We start from the raw sequence: 20,997 nt of genomic DNA on the forward strand, positions 1-20,997 counted from the left end.
TTGCAGATCTTTGGGGATACCAGATGTAGACAGCCAGGAAAACTGGCGCATCACCACTGCAGTGGCACTGGTGCCGGCTGCTGTGTCCGCCATGCCCATGGAGACTTGTAGTGCCATCCTAGACACCAACTGACCTTCGATGAGGACTGACTTAAAGTCTGTTCTCCTGTCCTCTGGGATATTGGAGGCAAAATCAAAGAGCTTGTTGTAGTTGTCATAGTCATAGCTTGCGAGGAGGGTGGAATAATTTGCAATTCTAAATTGTAGAGTGGAAGAGGTATAAACCTTGCGGACCAGGAGGTCAAGGCATTTGAGGTCCTTGTCTTGTGGAGTGGGCCGGTATTGTGGCTGCTTTGTTCTATGTGTTGCTGCCTCCACCACAAGAGAATTGGTTTGTGGATGGGAAAATAAGAAATCAACGTCCTTCACGGGCATGGGGTATTTAAGTTCAGCTTTCTTTCATGTTCATGGGATGGAGACAGGGGTCTGCCAGAGAGTATCAGCTGGTTCTAGAAGGGCTTCGTTGATGGGTAGTGAAATCTTTGAGGTTGCAGAGGGTTGGAGGAGTTTGAGGAGTCTGTGTTATGTCTCCTGGACTTCCTCCAAAGGGATGTCCTGGCTGAGTGCCACCCTCTTGAAAAGTTCCTGGAATTGCTTAAAGTCGTCCACGTTTTGTGGAGATGGAGGTAGGAGGGCATCCTCCACGGCTGATGGTGAGGCAGGAGCCGGTAAATCCAGGAAGGGTTCATAGCCTACCTCTTAAAGGGGGGTTCAGGAGCTCTAGATATCAGAGCTGGGGATATAGGTGCAGGACGAGCTTGCGATCTGGTAGAAGGGGTGCAAGGAGGAGCAGTGGCAGGAGCCGACTGTGGGTACCACTGAGGCCAGGGTATCGGGTAGGAAAACTGGGGTCCCACCCACTGGGGAACAAAGTAAAGAAACTGAGGCTGGTTCTTATGATGTGCCGTGTCTTGAGATATGCATGGCTCCAGTGGAGGGGGAGAATCAGGCGGGGAGAACTCTGCCTGCCGTTGTATGTCATTCTCACAGGCAGTGAAAGTAGCCAGGTCAGGTGGTGAGAGCTGCTGTTCAAACAGTGAGCACTCCGTGTCTAGGAATGGAGAGTCAAGCTCAGGGGCCACGGAGATATCCTCCTGGTGCAAAAATTGTTGCTGCTCCCTAAGCTAGTGTGCTGCAGTGCATGGAGTGTGAGCGGCAGCCTGGAGTGATTTTTGCTTGGCTTTAGTACAGAGATGGGCAAACTATGGCCCGTGGGCCACATCCAGCCCACGGGACTGTCCTGCCCGGCCCCTGAGCTCCCGGCCGGGAAGGCTAGCCCCCGGCCCCTCCCCCATTGTTCCCCATCCCCCACAGCCTCAGTGCGCCACCAGCGCTCTGGCCTGCTGCTCCTGCCAGACGGCGCGGGCGGTATGGCTGGCTCTGGCCAGACAGTGGGGCTGCGAGCTCCGGCTGCTCTGAGCAGCATGGTAAGGGGGCTGGTGAGAATGCAGGGGCTGGATAAGGGGCAAGGGGTTCTGGGGGGCAGTCAGGGGACAGGGAATGGGGGGGGGTTGGATAGACATGGGAGTCCCAGGGGGTCAGTCAGGGGTCGGGAGTGTGGATAGGGGTCAGGGCAGTCAGGGGACAGGCAGCAAGGGGGGTTGGATAGGGAGTGGGGTCCCAGGGGGGCGGTTAGGGTCGGGGGGTCTTGGGAGGGGGTGGTCAGGGGACAAGGAGCAGCCGGGGGTTGGATGGGTCAGGGGTTCAGAGGGGGGCAGTCAGGGGGTGGGAAGTGGGAGGGGGAAGATAGGTGGAGGGGGCCAGGCCATTTGGGGAGGCACAGCCTTCCCTACCCAGCCCTCCATAGAGTTTCACAACACCAATGTGGCCCTCGGGCCAAAAAGTTTGCCCACCCCTGCTTTAGTAGGAGCCGCGGAATGTTTGTAAGAGCCCCAAAGGGGTTCCAAATCTGCTCCAGGGATGGCGGGCAGGCTCGGTGCCAATGTTCTTGTTGACACCGGAGTGGAACTCCCTGCTGGCACAGGGTCCATCATCGTTGTTGGCGGGGCCGGTGCTGAGGAGAGCTTCCCGCTGCGGTCCTTGGCTTTGCACCCTGCGTGAGCGCTGCGCTGGTCAGAGGTGCCTGCTCTCAGTGCTGTCAGCACCAAGGGTAAAGGCACTGCGGAAGATCCTTTATCCTTTTCAGTGTCTCTGAGAGGAGACATTAGGGCTTCCTGCCTCTTTGCATGAGAGCAGGGCTGGTGCAAGGATGTTTTGCACCCTAGGCAAAACTTCCGCCTTGCACCCCCCCCGCCGTGAGGCGCCCCCCCCGTGGCAGCTCCCTGCCCCCCCCACTCTGAAGCCCCCCCCCCCCCCCCGTGGCAGCTCCCCTTCGCCCTGAGGCGCCCCCCCTGCGGCAGCTCCCCGCAGCTCCCTCTCCCCTCGGCCTGGGGAGTCGTGCGGCAACTCCCCCCCCAGCTCACCTCTGCTCTGCCTCCTCCCCAAGCACGCCGCCGCTTCTCCCGCCTCCCAGGCTTGCAGCACCAATCAGCTGTTTGGCACGCAAGCCTGGGAGGGAGAGAAGCAGAGCGGGGCGGTGCACTCAGAGGAGGAGGCAGAGCAGAGGTGAGCTGGGACGGGGAGCGGTTCCCCTGTGCGCCCAGCCCCCCCCATTACTTGCTGCAGGCGCCCCTCCCCGTGCCCCTCTGCCCCACCTCACCTCCACTCCACTGCCTCCCCGGAGCGCGCTTTTGGCTGCCCCCAACCACTTGGCGCCCTAGGCGACTGCCTAGTTCATCTAGTGATTGCACCAGCCCTGCGTGAGAGGGTGAAGCCGCACTCCCGGTCGGTTCTGACTTGGCAGGGGAGTGCGAGGGAGAGGATTTACTGCCCTTCTCCACAGGTGGCTGCAGAGCTTTCTCCATGAGAAGCCTTTGTAGCCGCAAGTCTCTGTCACAGTGAGCTCTAGTTTTTAAGTTGGTACAATGGAGACACTTCGCAGGGACTTGTGTCTCGCCAAGGCATTTGACGCAGAGTGAGTGCCCATCAGACCGCAGCACAGACTCCTTGCAGGAGCCACATTTCTTAAAGCCTGGAGACCCCGGCATCATGAAAATATAAGCAGCCAGGGACGTCTCAACGAGAAACTAACTTGAGTAAAAAAAATTTTTTTTTAAACTAACGAACTATACTAAAGGAAAGGGAGAACTGGGAAATGTCTACCTAACTATTTCTATTGTTCTCTACTTATTTCCTACAGTAACCAGGGAAGAGATGAGCACTGTCCCAAGTCCTGTCTTCAGCCAAGGATGGTTGAGTAGGAACTGGGGGAGGGTCGCGCATGCTCAGGCAGACCCTAACAACACCGCAAGTCAGCAGCTGAATGCGTGCGTCCCGACCAGGCATTGCTACCAAAGATCTCCGATCAATGGCGCAGGGACGCACCATCACCTGGAGTGAAGCACCCACAGGGACATCACTCCAAGGAGACCCTGCCCCACCCTAGGGTAGGGCTGTTTAAACAGGAAGCTGAAGCTGAGCAGGAGAGAAGGGAGTAGAAACCATGCAAGCTGTCATGGCTGGTGGTTTCTCTCTGACTCAAGGAGTCTAAACTAACGTGACTCAGAGAGCTGGTTCTTCTACATTACACCCCAGGCTGTCCTTGCATCAGCTGCAGCCTGCCCCTTAAAGGGATAGTGCACTCCTTCACAGTCTCCTATACATTTAATGTTGTTTTGTTGGGTAATATACTGTGAAAAAATATGGCTAAAAAGCCATGTATGTTAATAATATTAGAGGGTTCCACAGGTGCTCAATACTTGCCAGGATTCCTTCACCACATCTCAGAGGCAACCAGATATCTATTCTCTGTATCTTTACTATCTTTACTAAACAATAGGGTGACCAGACGTCCTGATTTTATAAGGACAATCCCGATATTTGGGGCTTTTTCTTATATAGGCACCTATTACCTCCCCACCTTCTGTCCCAATTTTTCACACTTTCTATCTGGTCACCCTACTAAAGGACCTGAGTTCAGAACTTTGCACCTAGCCAAACAGAGGTACATTCCATGAGTTTGGTACCAGATGTTCTATAACTCAATGGGGAGTGGAAGAAGAGTAAAGAAAGAGGCTGAGATTAACAGAAAAGCCTGGAGGCTCATATACTGATTTCTTTTGCATCCTTATACTAATACATCTGCAAAAAGGCAGGGTGAGCCTTAGTTTTTGTAATTTCTCCAAGAAGACACCCAAAGAAGCGTTTCCGGGTGAGCGGAGTACGTTTGGAGTAGTACTATTCTAGAAGTACACTTGGTTAAGGACCAGCATTTATTGGTATTAAAAAGAGAATTCACTTTAAAGCTTGTTTTCCTGAATATATTTTCAAGATTTTCCTCTTCTGCCCTCTCTATATACATACAGTTAGGGCCGTATTATGTCCGGTTTGCATATAGGGATGGAAGGGAGGAAGCTCAAGGAGCTTTTCTCCTCACCCCTTTTGCACCTCTGTGCAGGGACTAGCTGTAACTGCAATCTTTATTTGGTTCTGAAGGATGGAGAGAGGGAAGAGAAGAGGTGGGGCTTTGCCTCCCCACATCTGATCTCAGCTAGCCGAGCTGGCCAGTTGGAGGGAGGCACATGCTGCACCCTCTTAAGGGAAAGCTCACAGCAGATGCAGGCTAGGGAGCTCTAGGAAGTATACTATCTCCTTGCCTGCACTGAAATAATTCTACACTGCCCCTATATCGGGGTGTATCCTAAAGGCATAATATGGCCCTAAATATGTATGTGCAGTATTTCCATTCATGTTGCAGGGTCTTCTGTTTTTTTATATGCATTTTAATGAATAGTTTTTTATGTTAGAAGAACTTACAATGAATTTGAATGATCACCTCCACTTTTGCTGTGCCTTGTCTTAGGTAACAGTAAATTGAAAAAAGAGGCTCAGCCTTTGAAACACACGCTACTATAAAAGAATAGAGAGGTAATGCAGACAATCCTTTAGCGTGGTTCTGTTCTGAGGAGTGTCTCAGTAAAAGTGACATTACGTGACTGCACGTTTATTGTACCTCAGTGATTTCTGTATCTAATGAGCTCAGTTTACAAGTAAAAATGTCTTTTCTAGCTGCCAGCCCAGCAGTCTTCAACCTGGGATCTGAAGATCATTCTGGATTCTTTCCATCTCACTCATCATCTTCAGTGATAAAGGTTCAATGGGGACAAATAAGACCTTAATTATACCTATTCAACTCCAATGCCTTCAAATTATGTCCTTGGTGAAACCTGTGCAAACCCACTGGTTGAGATTTTCAAAGCCAACTAGGAAATCTGCACAGACAGATTTCAGAGTAGCAGCCGTGTTAGTCTATATTCACAAAAAGAAAAGGAGTACTTGTGGCACCTTAGAGACTAACCAATTTATTTGAGCATAAGCTTTCGTGAGCTACAGCTCACTTCATCGGATGCATACTGTGGAAAGTATAGAAGATCTTTTTATACACACAAAGCATGAAAAAATGGGTGTTTACCGCTACAAAAGGTTTTCTCTCCCCCCACCCCACTCTCCTGCTGGTAATAGCTTATCTAAAGTGATCACTCTCCTTACAATGTGTATGATAATCAACGTGGGCCATTTCCAGCACAAATCCAGGGTTTAACAAGAACGTCTGGGGGGGAAGGGGGAGGTAGGAAAAAACAAGGGGAAATAGTTTACCTTGCATAATGACTTAGCCACTCCCAGTCTCTATTCAAGCCTAAGTTAATTGTATCCAATTTGAAAATGAATTCCAATTCAACAGTCTCTCGCTGGAGTCTGATTTTGAAGTTTTTTTGTTGTAATATCGCAACTTTCATGTCTGTAATCGCGTGACCAGAGAGATTGAAGTGTTCTCCAACTGGTTTATGAATGTTTTAATTCTTGACATCTGATTTGTGTCCATTTATTCTTTTACATAGAGACTGTCCAGTTTGACCAGTGTACATGGCAGAGGGGCATTGCTGGCACATGATGGCATATATCACATTGGTGGATGTGCAGGTGAACGAGCCTCTGATAGTGTGGCTGATGTTATTAGGCCCTGTGATGGTGTCCCCTGAATAGATATGTGGGCACAGTTGGCAACGGGCTTTGTTGCAAGGATAGGTTCCTGGGTTAGTGGTTCTGTTGTGTGGTATGTGGTTGCTGGTGAGTATTTGCTTCAGGTTGGGGGGCTGTCTGTAGACAAGGACTGGCCTGTCTCCCAAGATTTGTGAGAGTGTTGGGTCATCCTTCAGGATAAGTTGTATAGGCTGCAGCTCACGAAAGCTTATGCTCAAATAAATTGGTTAGTCTCTAAGGTGCCACAAGTACTCCTTTTCTTTTTGCGAATACTCAGATTGTTCATCAAAAAAATGTATGCAAGGATTTTTAGAGACGTGATTTTATAATCTTCAGTAACACACTAATGAAATATTTTTGAAGCAAATTTTAAACTAAGGTCCTGTAGACTAACATGTTCTGAGTAAATATTACAGTAATGCACAACTGTTTTTGTCAGTAAATTCAGAAACTGAGTATATACCTGGGGGGTTGGCAAATGCCTGTTAAATGGCTTCATTACCACTTGAATGGCTCTTTAACAGTTTCAATGTTGAGCTAATAGGCCTATCAGGCTGGAAGGCTTTTTCACTTTTAAGTACTCGATTCCCTCCAGAAGAAGACTCACCAGGCTGCAGCAGCCAGCTGTGGTGGGAGCCTGCAGGAAGGGTCAGAACAGGGATAGGAAGACACTAAGGATGGTGGACACTAAGATGCAGGGATGCCCCAATTTTCGGGTGCCCTATGCAGCCGTGTATGCTGCATATGGCTAATGACAGCCCTGCAGACAGATGCTTATGATAACACAGATCCTTTTGAAAGGCCAAAGCCTATACATGAATTTCGGGTCTGAACTTTAGGCAACCAAGTTTAAAAATATTAATTGTGTGCACTCAGAATCCCTGACGCCAAGAAAATCATATTTTTCAGGTTAAAAGAAAAAAATGTAAAATGTGTTCTCAAGACTAATGTGTTTGTTAAAAAAAGAGGTCTATAGATCAACTTATTCTTACTTTTCAGCCTTTAAAAACTGGTTTCAAAGAAGGCTTCCTTTATAATCTTGAAATTCTGTTTTTCATCCATTTCTAAAGACTCAATCCGGCAGTACTTACTCAGGCAAAAGTCCCATCGAAGTCAAAGACTGAGTAAGGACTTGCAGGATTTGGCCCTATGTCAAGATAGCCCAACACACACTGTGCTAAGATTAACAAAACAAAGTAAGTAAAAGCAGCGATGACTTGGCACAAAGTTTGACAAGCTGAAAAAAAGCAAATGTTTAAGTAACTGAAGTGGTACTGATTTTCTATTCACAACCTTTTCTCTTCTAAACAGTATCATATTCTTTTCTAGCACATTTATATTGCAAATCAAGCTGTGTTTTATTTTTTATTATAATAAGCCCAGTCAGTATACTGTAACAAAGACATACTAGTGGTGACCAGTATGAAAACCACTGCGAGACCAAGTTAGAAAAAAGGTCAAATGATAAAATAAACAATCAGCCATCTGGAAAGTTCTTGAAACACGTAAAAAGAAAATAAAAGGCAGTATTCTTATGAGACTAATACAGAATACAAAAATATTTAAGATAGGGCTCCCTCTATCATTGTCTATGACATTTTGTAATCAGTAGCAGCAAACCTTTCCACATAATGTTAAATGTTTTCCAAGTTCTTCTGTGCCAAACAATATTTAAGTTCTTTTTAAAAAAATCTTTAAAAATCATTTTATATGTATGTTTCTTCCATTAATAGAGTAAAATTTAGGCTTCTGCTGAACTGATTATCCAAAAACCTCTTTAAAAATCATTTTTCTAAAAAAAAAAAAAAAAAATCAAATAGTACATATAAGCTGCATATGATACTTAGAACAAACTGAATATTTAAATAAAATAAAGAATTTATATATATATATATATGAAAACAACCATTTTTATGAAGTTTGAAACACATGGCAGCTCATAAAAATAATTTAAGCATAAGAATCTTACCATACTTTGATTTAATGACCTCTCCTTTTCAAGTTCCATCTTTATTTTTTCTTGAGCTTCGATTAACTAAAAATAAAAGCATAAAAAGTAATATTGCATTTTAGATTATAGGCAAGTAGAATTCTTCCAAAATCCTTTCTAAATATAGTTTACCAAAGAAAATACAGCATATATATAACCTAATGAATGATAGACAGACAGGCATCTTGGCACATACCTTGATACCTAGAAACAAACCTGACAGTGCACTCGGAATGCCACATGCACAATGTGCAATTCACACACCAAACATTCACACTTTCATTTTGTGTTGAACACACCCTGAACGTGCATACAAAATACACAAGATCAGATCTCTAAAGAGCTGCAGGTTAAAATGAAGGGCACTCTGAAAAACAGCTTTCTGATACAAATCCTTTGGCCCAAATAAGAACTGCATGAAGTTCTGAACACAGTCAAACTAATGATGCTCCATTGCTTAGGTGGAGGGAGTCTGACTAGAAAACCTGTACAACCTGCAAAGCATAAAGAATGGGTATAGGGAGCCCCTCCCATGGAGGGAAGTATTCAGAATGAGGATTACACTGATCCAACATCAAACCACACACCTCTAACGGGGGTGTTTGGAGAGCATTCACAAGGGCTGATGCAGTCACGATGCAGTGGCAGTTTTGGAGTAGTTCAACTGCTGCTTGGTGGCTTTCTGGGGAGGGCAAAGATGTTCTATTTTCTTTGACCCTTGAAGTCATCTTCAGTATACATAACCTGTTTACTTAGCCTTTTTAATGGGGGCATGTCAGACACCTATTGTCATTGAGGACTAAATCCGTGCATGTATAAATTTTAAAAAATTAACCCAATTTTAAAGTTATCCAAGTGCAAAAATTCTAGATATCAAGCCAAAAACAATTTTCAGCGGATTGCCCAGTGAAAAAACTTCCCGACAGTGAGATGCATTAGGCTGTGGAACAATCTCCAAAGAAGCGTCAGAAATCCCATGGATTAGGATTTGCAAATTAAACTAGACGAACTGTAGGCTGTAAACTCTTTGGCGCAGGGATTGTTTCATCTATATATAATTTGTATCGAACCTAGCACAATGGGACCCCAATCTTGTTGGAGCCTTTGGGCAGTTCAACAATCTAAATAATACACTAGAAAATGTACTGTAGGGAACAATCTACCCCTGGCTGGTAGATGTACTGGATGGACCAATAGGAGTTTCCCATATCTAATCTTAGGATTCATCTGTAGCTTCCATTTCTAATTTTAGGGTTCATCAAAAGGATCTCAAAGGTTTACAAACATTGAAAAATTTAGCCTTCCAATACCCCTCTGAGATAGGTTGGTATTATCCCCATTTAACAGAGGGGAAAGCAAGGTGTGAGAAGTGACATCTTTAAGTTTGCAAGGAAAGTCTATGGAAGAGGTGGGAATAGAACCCAGATCTCCTGACTTTCATTCCTGTGCCTCAACAAAACAGAATTCTTCCTCTCCCTGGGCAGTGAAAACAACTTGTTAATATGAAGATTTTTTAGCATTTAAAGGGTCATTACTTCCCAGAGATTTCACCACAAAGATGAAAATACCTTAATGAAAAGGGTAAGACTGTGCTAAACTGAAGTTCTTCAAAAAGGGATATAGAACACATTGAAAAATGTTTCATGGAAAGAGTCCACTTTCTACAGTGAGAAGTTCTTTGATTTCTCTTTCATTTTTAGAAAGGGAATAATGCACTGTAGAAAAGAAAACCACTTGGCATGATATCTAGGCATGTTATCTAACTAGATCTCAATGTCTTCCCAACTCTCAAGGAGGTGTTTTTGCTTTTTTAGAACTTCCCTATGCCAAGAAGCATTAATTTGTATTTACTATGTCTTGTTCAACTACTGCCTTGTACTGATAGCACATAAATAATATTGAAGACAAACTAATAACATTATCCAGAAATACAGAAAATACACAGCAAACTACAGGTTATCAAGAATAAGACTTTTCTTGCCCAGAATTAGAGATATTTCCATATTTGATCCTTGTTACTCTTCCTCTAAAAATATACGTGTGCCCTTCTTTTTAATGAAAGTACTCCACCCAACTCCAGTAAAGTTTGCTGAGGTTCAGAAGTGAGCAAGTGTCTAATTTAAAAGTGTTAAAATACAGCAAAAATAATGCTGACATGACAGAAGGACGACAATCTGAACCACCACCTTCTGCATAGGCAGGAATACCAGCTCATTTGTACTCATCACTGAGTTATACAAACATAAAACAAAACCTGAAACAATTGAAATGATATTGACTATTTTTCAGCTTTCTCATATTATTTGGAATACACTTTGTGAATAACCCAAGCCTGCTGCTTTTCTGCTTAGAGAGACGTCCATCACTGTCAAAACAGTACAGTACCTTTTGAACAGTCTTCTCATCTTTTCCCATTTTTAATTGCATACCTCGAACCTCCTTATCTGAAAACAAATAGGGAGAAAGGTAGAGCATGAAATTACAAGCCTACATCAATGAATTTATATTGTATGCTTCAGGTCAGTCTAAGCCTAGTGGAATGCACAGTGGATGAAAGTCCTAGCAGAACTCTGACCTTCACAACTGCCCTTGACATTCATAGCCTTCTTCCTGCTGTTCAGCCGGCTGGTCAGATAGAGATTAAGAAGTAAGTTCAAGAGCCAAGTGTGGCTGAGTGCCCACAGCTTTTCATTAATACTAGTTCTGGACATCCTTGCTGTTAGTCACAGCCAATACAAAGTGCTTTAGCAGGTGGTTCTTTATTGCCCAAACAAAACTATGAAAAGATGAGAGGCGCCATTAAATCAGATGATAAACAGCAATAAAGAATCCTGTTTATGTCAATTCATCTTTCTGCTATAAAAGGTACTACTATTTCTAATCTATTTGGATGTACAAAAAAGTCAGAAGCCAGATTTTCCACACAAATTCTGTTCTAATGCCATAGATTTTTAGCTTTCCATAAGGGCTTTCTAACACTGACAATATGCTAGCGGTAACTTGAAAGTAAGGACTGAACTTATTAATTGTTCTTATAACCTGAATGGTGTGTATGTGTGTTTATATATATACACACATACTCTCAATTACAGAATAAGACAAAATGAATTTTTTTAAAAAAATGTTGTAAAGTAACTGTACTGAAAACAGTGTTGATAACTTGAAAAATAAATTCATTTTTGTGGACTTCTACACAAACATATCATTCATATTTTTCCCAGAAAGTGTATGTTAATACATATGTATAAGCACAGAAACCTATTCTATATACAGTGTCCATTTTACCTCCTCCTCTTAAGGCAACTAAATTAAAACTAACAATATATTTCATCATTTACAAACATAAATATTTACATAACACTTTTCTCAGATTTTAGTAATTTTGTAGACTACAAAATAACAGTGTTATATTTTATGAACTCCAGCAACTCTGTTAACCAACATAAGAAGTCTCAACTTCCATATAAACAAATATTCTTTTATCATGAGTAAAAAAGTAAATAGACATATTCAAAAAAGTTTAGAATAATTAAAAAGCACAAAATAAGCTGATAGAAAGTCCAAGAATAACTTACCACATTTTTGGACCATACTAGATTTGCATTTTGGTTTTAACATTTAATTCATACTCTATTTAAATGTCAACTTGACCTAACATCACATGAAAATTTTACCTAATTTATTATTTTCTTTTTCACTGCGTTTCAGAGATTCTTCAAGATGTGAAATCCTATCAAGTAGTTTAGAAACCTCTCCTCTGAAATCCTCATTTTCTTTTTTGAGTATTTTTTTTTCATTGTCATCATCGCTGCCAAAAATAATCTGAAAGATTGAGAACCCTTGTATTTCTAAGTAAAGAATCAAGGATTTAAATATGCTGCACAAATATAATAATTATACAACACAGCTATCATATACTTTTCTGAATTCTATTACACAGTTATAATCTGAACACAAAAAAGTCAAGAGACTAAATAGGATCTTGCTGGAAGAAAGACTGCAGTACATTATATACAAAGCCATAACACATGGGGACATTTTATTGACAGGAATAATGCATATCATACTGTTTGTGTGCCCTCATCATTCAGGTCAATTTATTATGGAGGCTGTGTCCAGGAAGGCAGCTGGGGCCTATCCACCCACACTTCCCTCTGTGTTTATGAAGTGCCGTTGGTAACTAGGCAGGCAGGAGAGATTGCGGACAGGCAACACCAGGGGGTTGCAAAGTGCATGGCTAAGGAGGGGGGCTTGTTGCCTTTGTGCCATTTCTCAGTGACAGTGCTGCCAGTGTCATGAGGAGCACATCACATGTCAAAGTGGTGAAGTTTGCAGGCTGGGAGCCGCATGGAGTCCATCAGGCCTTCTGATACCAACACAGTTGGTTTTCTACTTGGTGTCGGAGCCACCCAGAGGCAATTCATATTCTGAACATTAACATGGCTTTGCATGCCTGTCACACATAGACCGTGCAGGGGTTTAATGCTATTGAAGACTATGGTTTAAATCTCTATGCAAACAGTGATTACCTTGTAAGAAGGTTCCAGGATAACATACAACAAAAGACTTTAAAGTTATAGTTTTAGTAAAGCAAACTCATTTACATTTTTATTATGCGTGTCCTTTGTTTAAATCTTGCCACATCCATTATGGAAAAGACTTCTTATGCAACTGAAGCTTATTGGGACAGCTACTCTTTTTTTCTTGTCTGTTTCAAAGCTATTGAAAACATTTGAATATATTGTCTTATGGCTGTCCAGATTTTACTGCCACATATTTCTTTTAAAATTACAGAAAAGCTTTCGGAAGCTGGAACAAAACTTTAGAGTAATACCAGGCTATCAGACTGAATTCTGAAAGCCTTAAAAATATTAAAAACAAAGAACAGGTTATTAATTACTTTGCTTACTAAATAAAATTTAAGATATTTGTTTCACATGGCAAAAATAAGCATGTGAAAGTAGGGCCTCCTTTTCCAGGTTACTTAATGATAAAAAGTAAGAATCTGGTACCTAAAACTTGGGAAGTAAAATTCTGAGTTTTTAAGAAAACATGTAAACCTGAACTCAGAAGCAAAATATATTTATGGCAAACTTTCTCTCCTGCACAACTATTTCGAATGTTTTTCTCAAAAAACAAAACAAAACAAAATAACCACCTCTCAGTCCCTTGTGCTCACTCAAACTTTTGGGAATAAACCTTCAAAGTGTTACATATAGTTCTGGCCACAGGACTCTCAATGATTTTACTGGGCATCAGGTGGATAAAATTCCATAGTGTTTCAAAAATTCAACCTCAAAATTAGTTTGTAGCTCCCCTTTTTTGCTAACTAAGAAGTAGCAATTTCCAGAAAGGTCAAATATTAGTTAATGAAATTATGTTAAGTTTTTATGTTAAGATTTTCAAACTAACCAAACAGCTTTTTAGTTATTCTTATTAGTTAGTTACTAGACTAGGATTAATTTTTACAAGAACTCTTTCCAGAAACTTGGAAATCCTATAGGAAGTCTCTAACAAGCTGCAGAGGGGTTGTTAATAAAACAGCCAATAAAATATTTGAGTGATTATTTATCATTATCCTCTAACATTGTTCAACTCTCAACCATTACAGAACAAACTTACAAATTCAAAAGACCTTTTAAATAACTGTTTCAGAACTTAATAGGCTTAGGCATGAGTTCCTTTGCCCAGGCAGAATTTGAGCATCAACAGCTGAAAGCATGAGGATTACCATCATCATAAATGAAACTAGAAATGTTTGACTTAGTCATGTGAATCAAACTGTAAAATTTTTAAGCGATGTTTTAAAATCAAAATATAGTCTTTTTATCTCTTACTGTTTTAATGCATCAATTCAGGAAAACATAGCAGGCTTATTTTATTCACAGATCAATTTATGGTTTGTGCTTTGCAGGGATAACCTTTAGCTCTAGCTCCACCATCTGTTATAAACAAGAACTGCAAATAATTAACTATTCAGTCTCATGCTGCAATGAGGACACTCATTAGCAAAATGAACAAAGGGACAGTTTTCTGTAGCTACAGTCATCTGTTACACTTTGAGTGGCAGGTTTTGTGGTAGTGTTCTCTCTACCATCTGTCCACAGCAGTAGTTTTGGCTTGCTTAAACCAAAGGGACTTAGACTCAAGGACGTAAGCAAAAAAGGGCTAGAAAGTGGTTGGCAATCATAAGGTTTTAAACTCTCTCACTTTATATATAAAATTACTGATTTGTTACTTTCAATCTACAATTTACCCAATAATAATTTTTAAATATCAAAACTGTTTTTTATTTAGTTTTAATTAATGCAAAAATACACAGTTGCTAAAGGTATGAACTTTTATTAAATTTCCAATAGAAAACTAGGTAAATATGAATACATTATTTTGAAATATGACGAATTTAGGGCCAGATTCTACCTTACTTCATGCTGAATAGTACCTTAGACATAAGAACGGCCATAGTAGGTCAGACCAAAGGTCCATCAACCCAGTATCCTATTTTCCAACAACAGCCAACGCCAGATGTGTCAGAGGATATGAACAGAACAGGGCAACTTATTAGTGATACATCCCATCATCTACTCCTAGCTTCTGACAAATAGAGACTTAGCACAGTGAGAGAATGGGGTTGCATCCCTGACCATCTTGGCTAATAGCCATTGACGGACCTAGCATCGTTGAACTTATCTAATTATTTTTTGAACCCAGTTACACTTTTGGACTTCACAACATGCCCTGGCAATGAGGTCCACAGGATGACTTTCTCTACATCATTCATGATTTTATAGACCTCTATCATATCCTCCCTTAGTCTTCTCTTTCCAAGATGAAAAGTCCCAGTCTTTTAAATCTCCCCTCACACAGATGCTGTTTCATACTCTTAATCATTGTTGTTGCCCTTCTCTGTATTTTTTTTCCCATTTCTAATATATCTTATTTTAAATGGAGTGACAAGAACTACACACTGCATTCAAGGCATGGGTATACAATGGATTTATATAGTGGCATTATGATATTTACTGTCTTATTATCTATTCCTTTCCTAATGGCTACTAACATTCTGTTAGCTTTTCTGACTGCCGCTGCACATTGAGCATATGTTTTCAGAGAACTAGCCACAATGATTCTGAGATGTCTTTCTTCAGTGGTGACAACTAAATTATACCTCCTCGTTTTGTATGTATAGTTGGAATGTTTTCCAATGTGCATTACTTTGTGCCATTTTGTTGCCCAGTCACCCAGTTTTATGAGATCCCTTTGTAACTCTTCACAGTCTGTTTTGGAGTTAACTATCTCGGGTAATTTTGTGTCAACTGCAAATGTTGACACCTCACTGTTTACCCCTTTTTCCAGATCATTTATGAATATGTTGAACAGCCTGATCACAGTACAGATCCCTGAGGTACACCACTATTTACCATTCTCCATTCTGAAAACAGACCATTTATTCTTACCCTTTGTTTCTTGTCTTTTCAGCAGTTATTGATCCAGGAGAGGACCTTCCCTCTTATCCCATGATTGCTTACTTTGCGTAAGAGTCTTTGATGAGGGACCTTGTCAAAGGCTTTCTGAAAGTCCAAGTATATTATATCCACTGCATCACCCTTGTCCACATTTATCTCCTCAAAGAATTTTAGTTGATTGGTGAGACATGATTTCCCTTTACAAAAGACATGTTGACTCAAAACATCATGTTCATCTATGTGTCTACAGTAAAGAACAGAATTATCAGTTTCAACCAATTTGCCTGGTACTGAAGTTAGTCCTACTGACCCCTAATTTTCAAGATCACCTGTGGAGCCTATTTAAAAAAATCGGTGTCACCAGATTAGCTATCCTCCAGTCATCTGGTACAGAAGTTGATTTAAGTGATAGGTTACATACCACAGTTAGTATTTCTGCAGTTTCATATTTGAGTTTCTCCAGAACACTTGGATGAATACCATCTGGTTCTGGTGACTTATTACTGTTTAATAAATCAATTTGTTTCAAAAAATCTAGTCTGAGTAGTCCCACTGATTTCAGCAACTGTAAGTGTGGAAGAATATAGTCTTTTATATATCCAGGTGCAGGAATCTGTATTTCTCATACTTATGTATCAGGGTGTATTCTAATATACCCTTGAAAAATAAGCAAACAGCACTTTTAGGATTAGTTATAATTATTTTTGTAAACATATCACAGTTAAAGTTATGTATAATATCAGTAAACCAATTACAGTATAAAATACTAAAGTATTTGTACATAATTTGGTTAAAAGAGTCAAACAGAAGATTTCTCAATTCTTTTGTTGCTATTGTGTGTTTGTCCTGAAAAAAAAATCATTCTTAGATTTTGTCATCCAGATTATTATGCACCTTTTCCTTTTTAAGATATATTTTAAGCACTTGTGTCTGCATTACTTATACCACAAGATGGGGCAATTGTACAATGTATTGTCCAGCCTCTGTGTAGGGACTGCACTAGATAACTGATCGAGGTCCCTTCCAGTCCTACATTTCTATGAAAAGCAAACTTTCATTTACTATACTTTAGTTAGTAGCTATTACAAGAGAAAGATACACTTTTCCATTTATTTGTAAAATAGTTATTCAACCTTATGATGTTCCAGTAGTTTATTTACCATTTCAGCTTTTTTACAGTGAATACATTTACATATTTCATAGATTCATAAAGTTTAAAGCCAGAAAGGATCATCGGATCATCTAGTTTTAGTTTAACCTCCTATATATTGCAGGACATTAAATTTCAATTACTCCTTTTATTGAACCCAATAACTTATGTTTAACGAAAGCATATCTTCCAGAAAGGAATACAATCTTGATTTGAAGACGTCAGTGTGGGAGAATGCATTACTTTCCTTGATGGTTACTTTTACTATAAAAATGTGTGCCTTAGTTCCAACTGGAATTTGTCTGGTTTCAGTTTCCAGCCAAGATTCTTGTTATCCCTCTCTCTGCTAGAGTAAAGAGCCCTTTACTACCTGGCTCTTTGATAAACTAAACACAGTGAGCTCTTTAAAGACATGTCGGCACTACAGCTAAAAACTCGCAGCTGGCCAGTGCCAGCTGACCCAGGCTCATGGGGCTTAGGCTAAGGGGCCGTTTAATTGCGGTGTACACATTCAGGCTCAGGCTGCAGCCTGAATTCTAGGCCCCTGCAAGGTGGAAGGGTCCCAGAGCTCATCTACATTGCAATTAAACAGCCCCTTAGCCAAAGCCACATGGCATGGGCCAGCCATGGGTGTCTAATTGCAGTGTAGATATACCCTAAGACTATCACTGTAAAGGCATTTACTTCAGCCCTCAGATAATTTTGTGGCTCTTTTCTACACCTCTCCAATTTTTCCAATATCACTTTTAAAATGTGGACACTGGAATGCAGTATACTAGTATTTGTCCCACCAGTACCTTACCCAGAGGCAAAATCATCTCCCTACTCCTACTCATCTGTTTACATTCAAGGATCACATTAGCTCATTTTGCCACAGTTTTGCACTGGGAGCTCACATTGAATTGCTTTCCAGTATGACCCCTTAATTCTCTTCAGAGTCACTGCTTTCCAGGATACGGTCCTCCATTCTGTAGGTATGGCATTTCTTATTCCTAGATGTATAACTTCTTTTTTGTCTGTATTAAAATACTTTTGTTTGAATGTGCCCAGCTTACCAAGTGATCCAAATCACTCTGTATGACCTATCTGTCCTCATTATTTATCACTCTGCCAATCTTTGTGCCATCTATACATTTTATCAGAAGTAATTTTAGATGTACTTCCAGACCATGATGAAAATGTTGAATTGTGTCAGGCTTAGTACCAAACCCCAGTAGAAACACCATGATTTAATGTTGATTTTCCATTGATGACTGATTTTTGAGATTTGTCTGTTCATCAGTTTTTAATCCATTTAACGTGTGCTTTTTTGATATTGTATATGGCCAATTTTATAATCAGAATGTCATGCTGTACATGGTCAAACAAAAGTCTATTACATCTATCTACTCAGTTACTTTTAACAACCAAACTTGTTATCTCCTCAAAGAATAAAATCAGGTTTGCTTGACAAGACCTATTTTCCATAAAACCATGTTGACAGGCACTCATCGTATTCCTATCTTTTAATTATTTATTAATTGAATCCCATCTCTACTTTTCCATTATTTTGCCCAGGGCTGATGTCACGCTAACCTGCCTGTAGTTAGCTGGGTGACTGGGTCATCCCACTTGCCCCTTTTGAATATTGGCACAATATTAGCACTTTTCCAGTCTTCTAGGATTTCCCCAGTATTCCAAAATTTATTAGAAATTAACATCAATGGGCTAGAGACCTCCTCAGCCAGCTCTTTTGGGACTTCTGAGTACCAGTTACTTGGGCCTACTGATTTAGACACATCTAACCCTAGCAGATGTTGTTTAAGATCTAACTTGGTTAATATTGGACTGGAAAGAACTTTATCACCCTTTTCTGATACAAGCACATCATCCTGCAGAACAGAAATACTGATTGATTACTTTTGCCTTTTCTGCATCGTTATTAACAGTTTTATCATTTACACCTAGTAACAGGCCGGCTGTCCCACTGCTAGTATTTCTTTTGTTGGAACTATACTTAAAAATACCTTCCTTATTGTCCTTAGCCCTGGTAACCATGGATTTTTCTCTGGTATCTTTCGTTTCCCTTTTCAATTTTCTAGACTTCAAAACATCTAATGTACATTAATAGATATCTATCTATTCTTTTTCCATTTTTTTTTATTTCTAATTGATGCCTTCACCTCACCACTGAACCAGGATCAGCTTTTAGCTATAGTTGTCCTCTTTCTTGGCTGATGAACTGTGGCTTTTTGGCCATCTCATATATTCCTCTTAAAGAACTCTAATTTTCATTTACCCTTTTCTATTTAAATTTTTCCTCCCAGTCAATTTCACTCATGTTTCCTCAGCTTTGGGAAATTAGCCCTTTTGGGCATTAAATATATATAAAACTGGTTGGGACAGTTCTTTGTTTGCCTATATTGAATGCAATCAGGTCATGATTACTGGTCTCATCTTGTATCTTATCCTGTTCTCTAGTGAGATTTGGTGGTCTGTAATGGACCGCAACCAGTACCTCCTCCTGGGCTTTGTCCGCACATTGATCCATATGCATTCAAGATTCTGTGGTTCTGAGTTATCAATAATTCTAAAACAAACAAGGGGTCTTTAATGGAGTGTTCTCCCCCTACCACCATTTTTAACCACTCTATCCTTCTTAAATATAAACCAGTGGTTTTAACATTCCAGTCATGCAACTCATCCCACCAGATTTCAGTAATGCCCATTATATCAAATTTCTTTGCATCAATGAGAATTTTCCAATACCTTTTGCTTGATACTCAGATTCCATTGATACAGAAGCAGTTGAAAAATGTCTTCTCTTAAAATCCTTTGCCACTTCAGTTCAATTTGTTTGTGACACAATGTGTTTGAGTTTGTACCACACTGGCCTTCTTAGCATTCTTCCTTTGCACTGCTAGTTAATGTCATCCTGGATGCCCCAGCTAGTCTCCAAATGAGATTATTAGCCCCCCATTATAGTACAGGCCATCCTGGCTTGCCCCCTGGCTGTCAGACATGGCACCGCAGGTGAGCCCTGCCTTGATTTCCCCTCACTTGGGATATAAACATGACAAAGCAGGCATTCAGGTACTGAAGAGCACCCTCTTTAAAAAATAAATGAGACCCTCTGAAAAGGTACAACACTAAACATAAGCAAACCTCCACCCCAGCATCTTAGCTGGGAGACAGGGTCATTATGAGGCTCTCTTTTCCCACCTCAGTCCACTGCTGACCTCTGTCCAGGCCCTTTACCTGCAGGGCTCTCTTGACTCAAGTGTCTGCCCCCTGGAGTCAAGTCCCGTGCCTCTACCTGGGTAGAGTCCTTCCCCAGAGTCAGGGGTCCACAGAGAACTGTCAGCTACAGCTCTTCCCCGGGACAGCACACAGTTCCTGGCAGGCTGTTTGGAGAATCTCCACTGTTTAGAGAATCCTTTTGCTGAGCCTTTCCCCAAGCCTTCCTAAATGCCTGCCTTCTGCAGATCTCCATTTAGGAACTTCTTATCTCTCCGAGCACCACCTAGGCTCCCTGCTCTGGTGGTCCCACAAGGGAGTTCCCTGTCTCCAAGAATGCTCCCTCTAGGCTCCTTGCTTTGGGGAACTCCCCCGAGAACTCCTCTCCTAAGGAGCTTCCTGTCTCTTTGGGAATGCCTTTTCTAACTAGTCTTGGATAACCTTTGCATTAGGGTCCTGGTGCTTGTTTACTACTTAACCATTAAGCAGACAGTTGGGCAGTCAATTACCCCTAGGCAGTCACAGACAGACTGGGCCCTCACTTCTCTTAAAGGTCCAATCACACCGTAACACCCCCTATCTGTGAGAGACAGGCCATCCTGCTCATATAGCTCCCTCTTCCACTGGAAAATGGTCCACTGTTCCACAAAATGAAAACCATCAGCTTCACACTAGTTGTGCAGCCCATTGTTCACTTCCAATACTTCCTGGCTTTTGCCTTCTGTCGTTGCTTGTGTGATTGGACCTCTGAAAAGATCATTTGGCCTTTTCTCTTCTTTAGCTCTCCTCCAAGATTTCTGAAGTCTTCTGTAATTTGCATAGTACCATGTGATGCTGTATCACTGGTTCCAACATGTACCACCACCAGTGAAAACTTGCGGGTACATCTCATATTTTTGCTCTAGGGAGACATCACACTGTCCTATTATCCTTATGCCCTTTGCTGAATTATCTGTCCACTCTTCTTAATATGGAGTCACTTATGACTAAGGCTCAGATTTTATTAGGGATATTTTTAGTAAAAATCATGGACAGGTCACGGGCAGTGAACAAATATTCATGGAAGCCTGTGACCT

The 20,997-nt window shown here is 41.2% G+C and overlaps 1 protein-coding gene across 1 annotated transcript in view; it reads right to left on the reverse strand.

Moving 5' to 3' along the window:
* C2H10orf67 (chromosome 2 C10orf67 homolog) overlaps positions 1–20,997 on the reverse strand; it is a 126,090-nt gene that overhangs the window by 66,627 nt on the left and 38,466 nt on the right. The window contains exons 6-8 of the mRNA XM_077808212.1: positions 11,764–11,911; positions 10,475–10,533; positions 8,069–8,134 (exon numbers count right to left, since the gene is read on the reverse strand). Of these exons, the coding sequence (XP_077664338.1) occupies positions 8,069–8,134; positions 10,475–10,533; positions 11,764–11,911 (273 nt within the window). The remainder of the gene's footprint in view (positions 1–8,068; positions 8,135–10,474; positions 10,534–11,763; positions 11,912–20,997) is intronic.

This window comes from Eretmochelys imbricata, chromosome 2 (assembly GCF_965152235.1).
Source record: "Eretmochelys imbricata isolate rEreImb1 chromosome 2, rEreImb1.hap1, whole genome shotgun sequence".
Taxonomy (NCBI): Eukaryota; Metazoa; Chordata; order Testudines; family Cheloniidae; genus Eretmochelys; species Eretmochelys imbricata.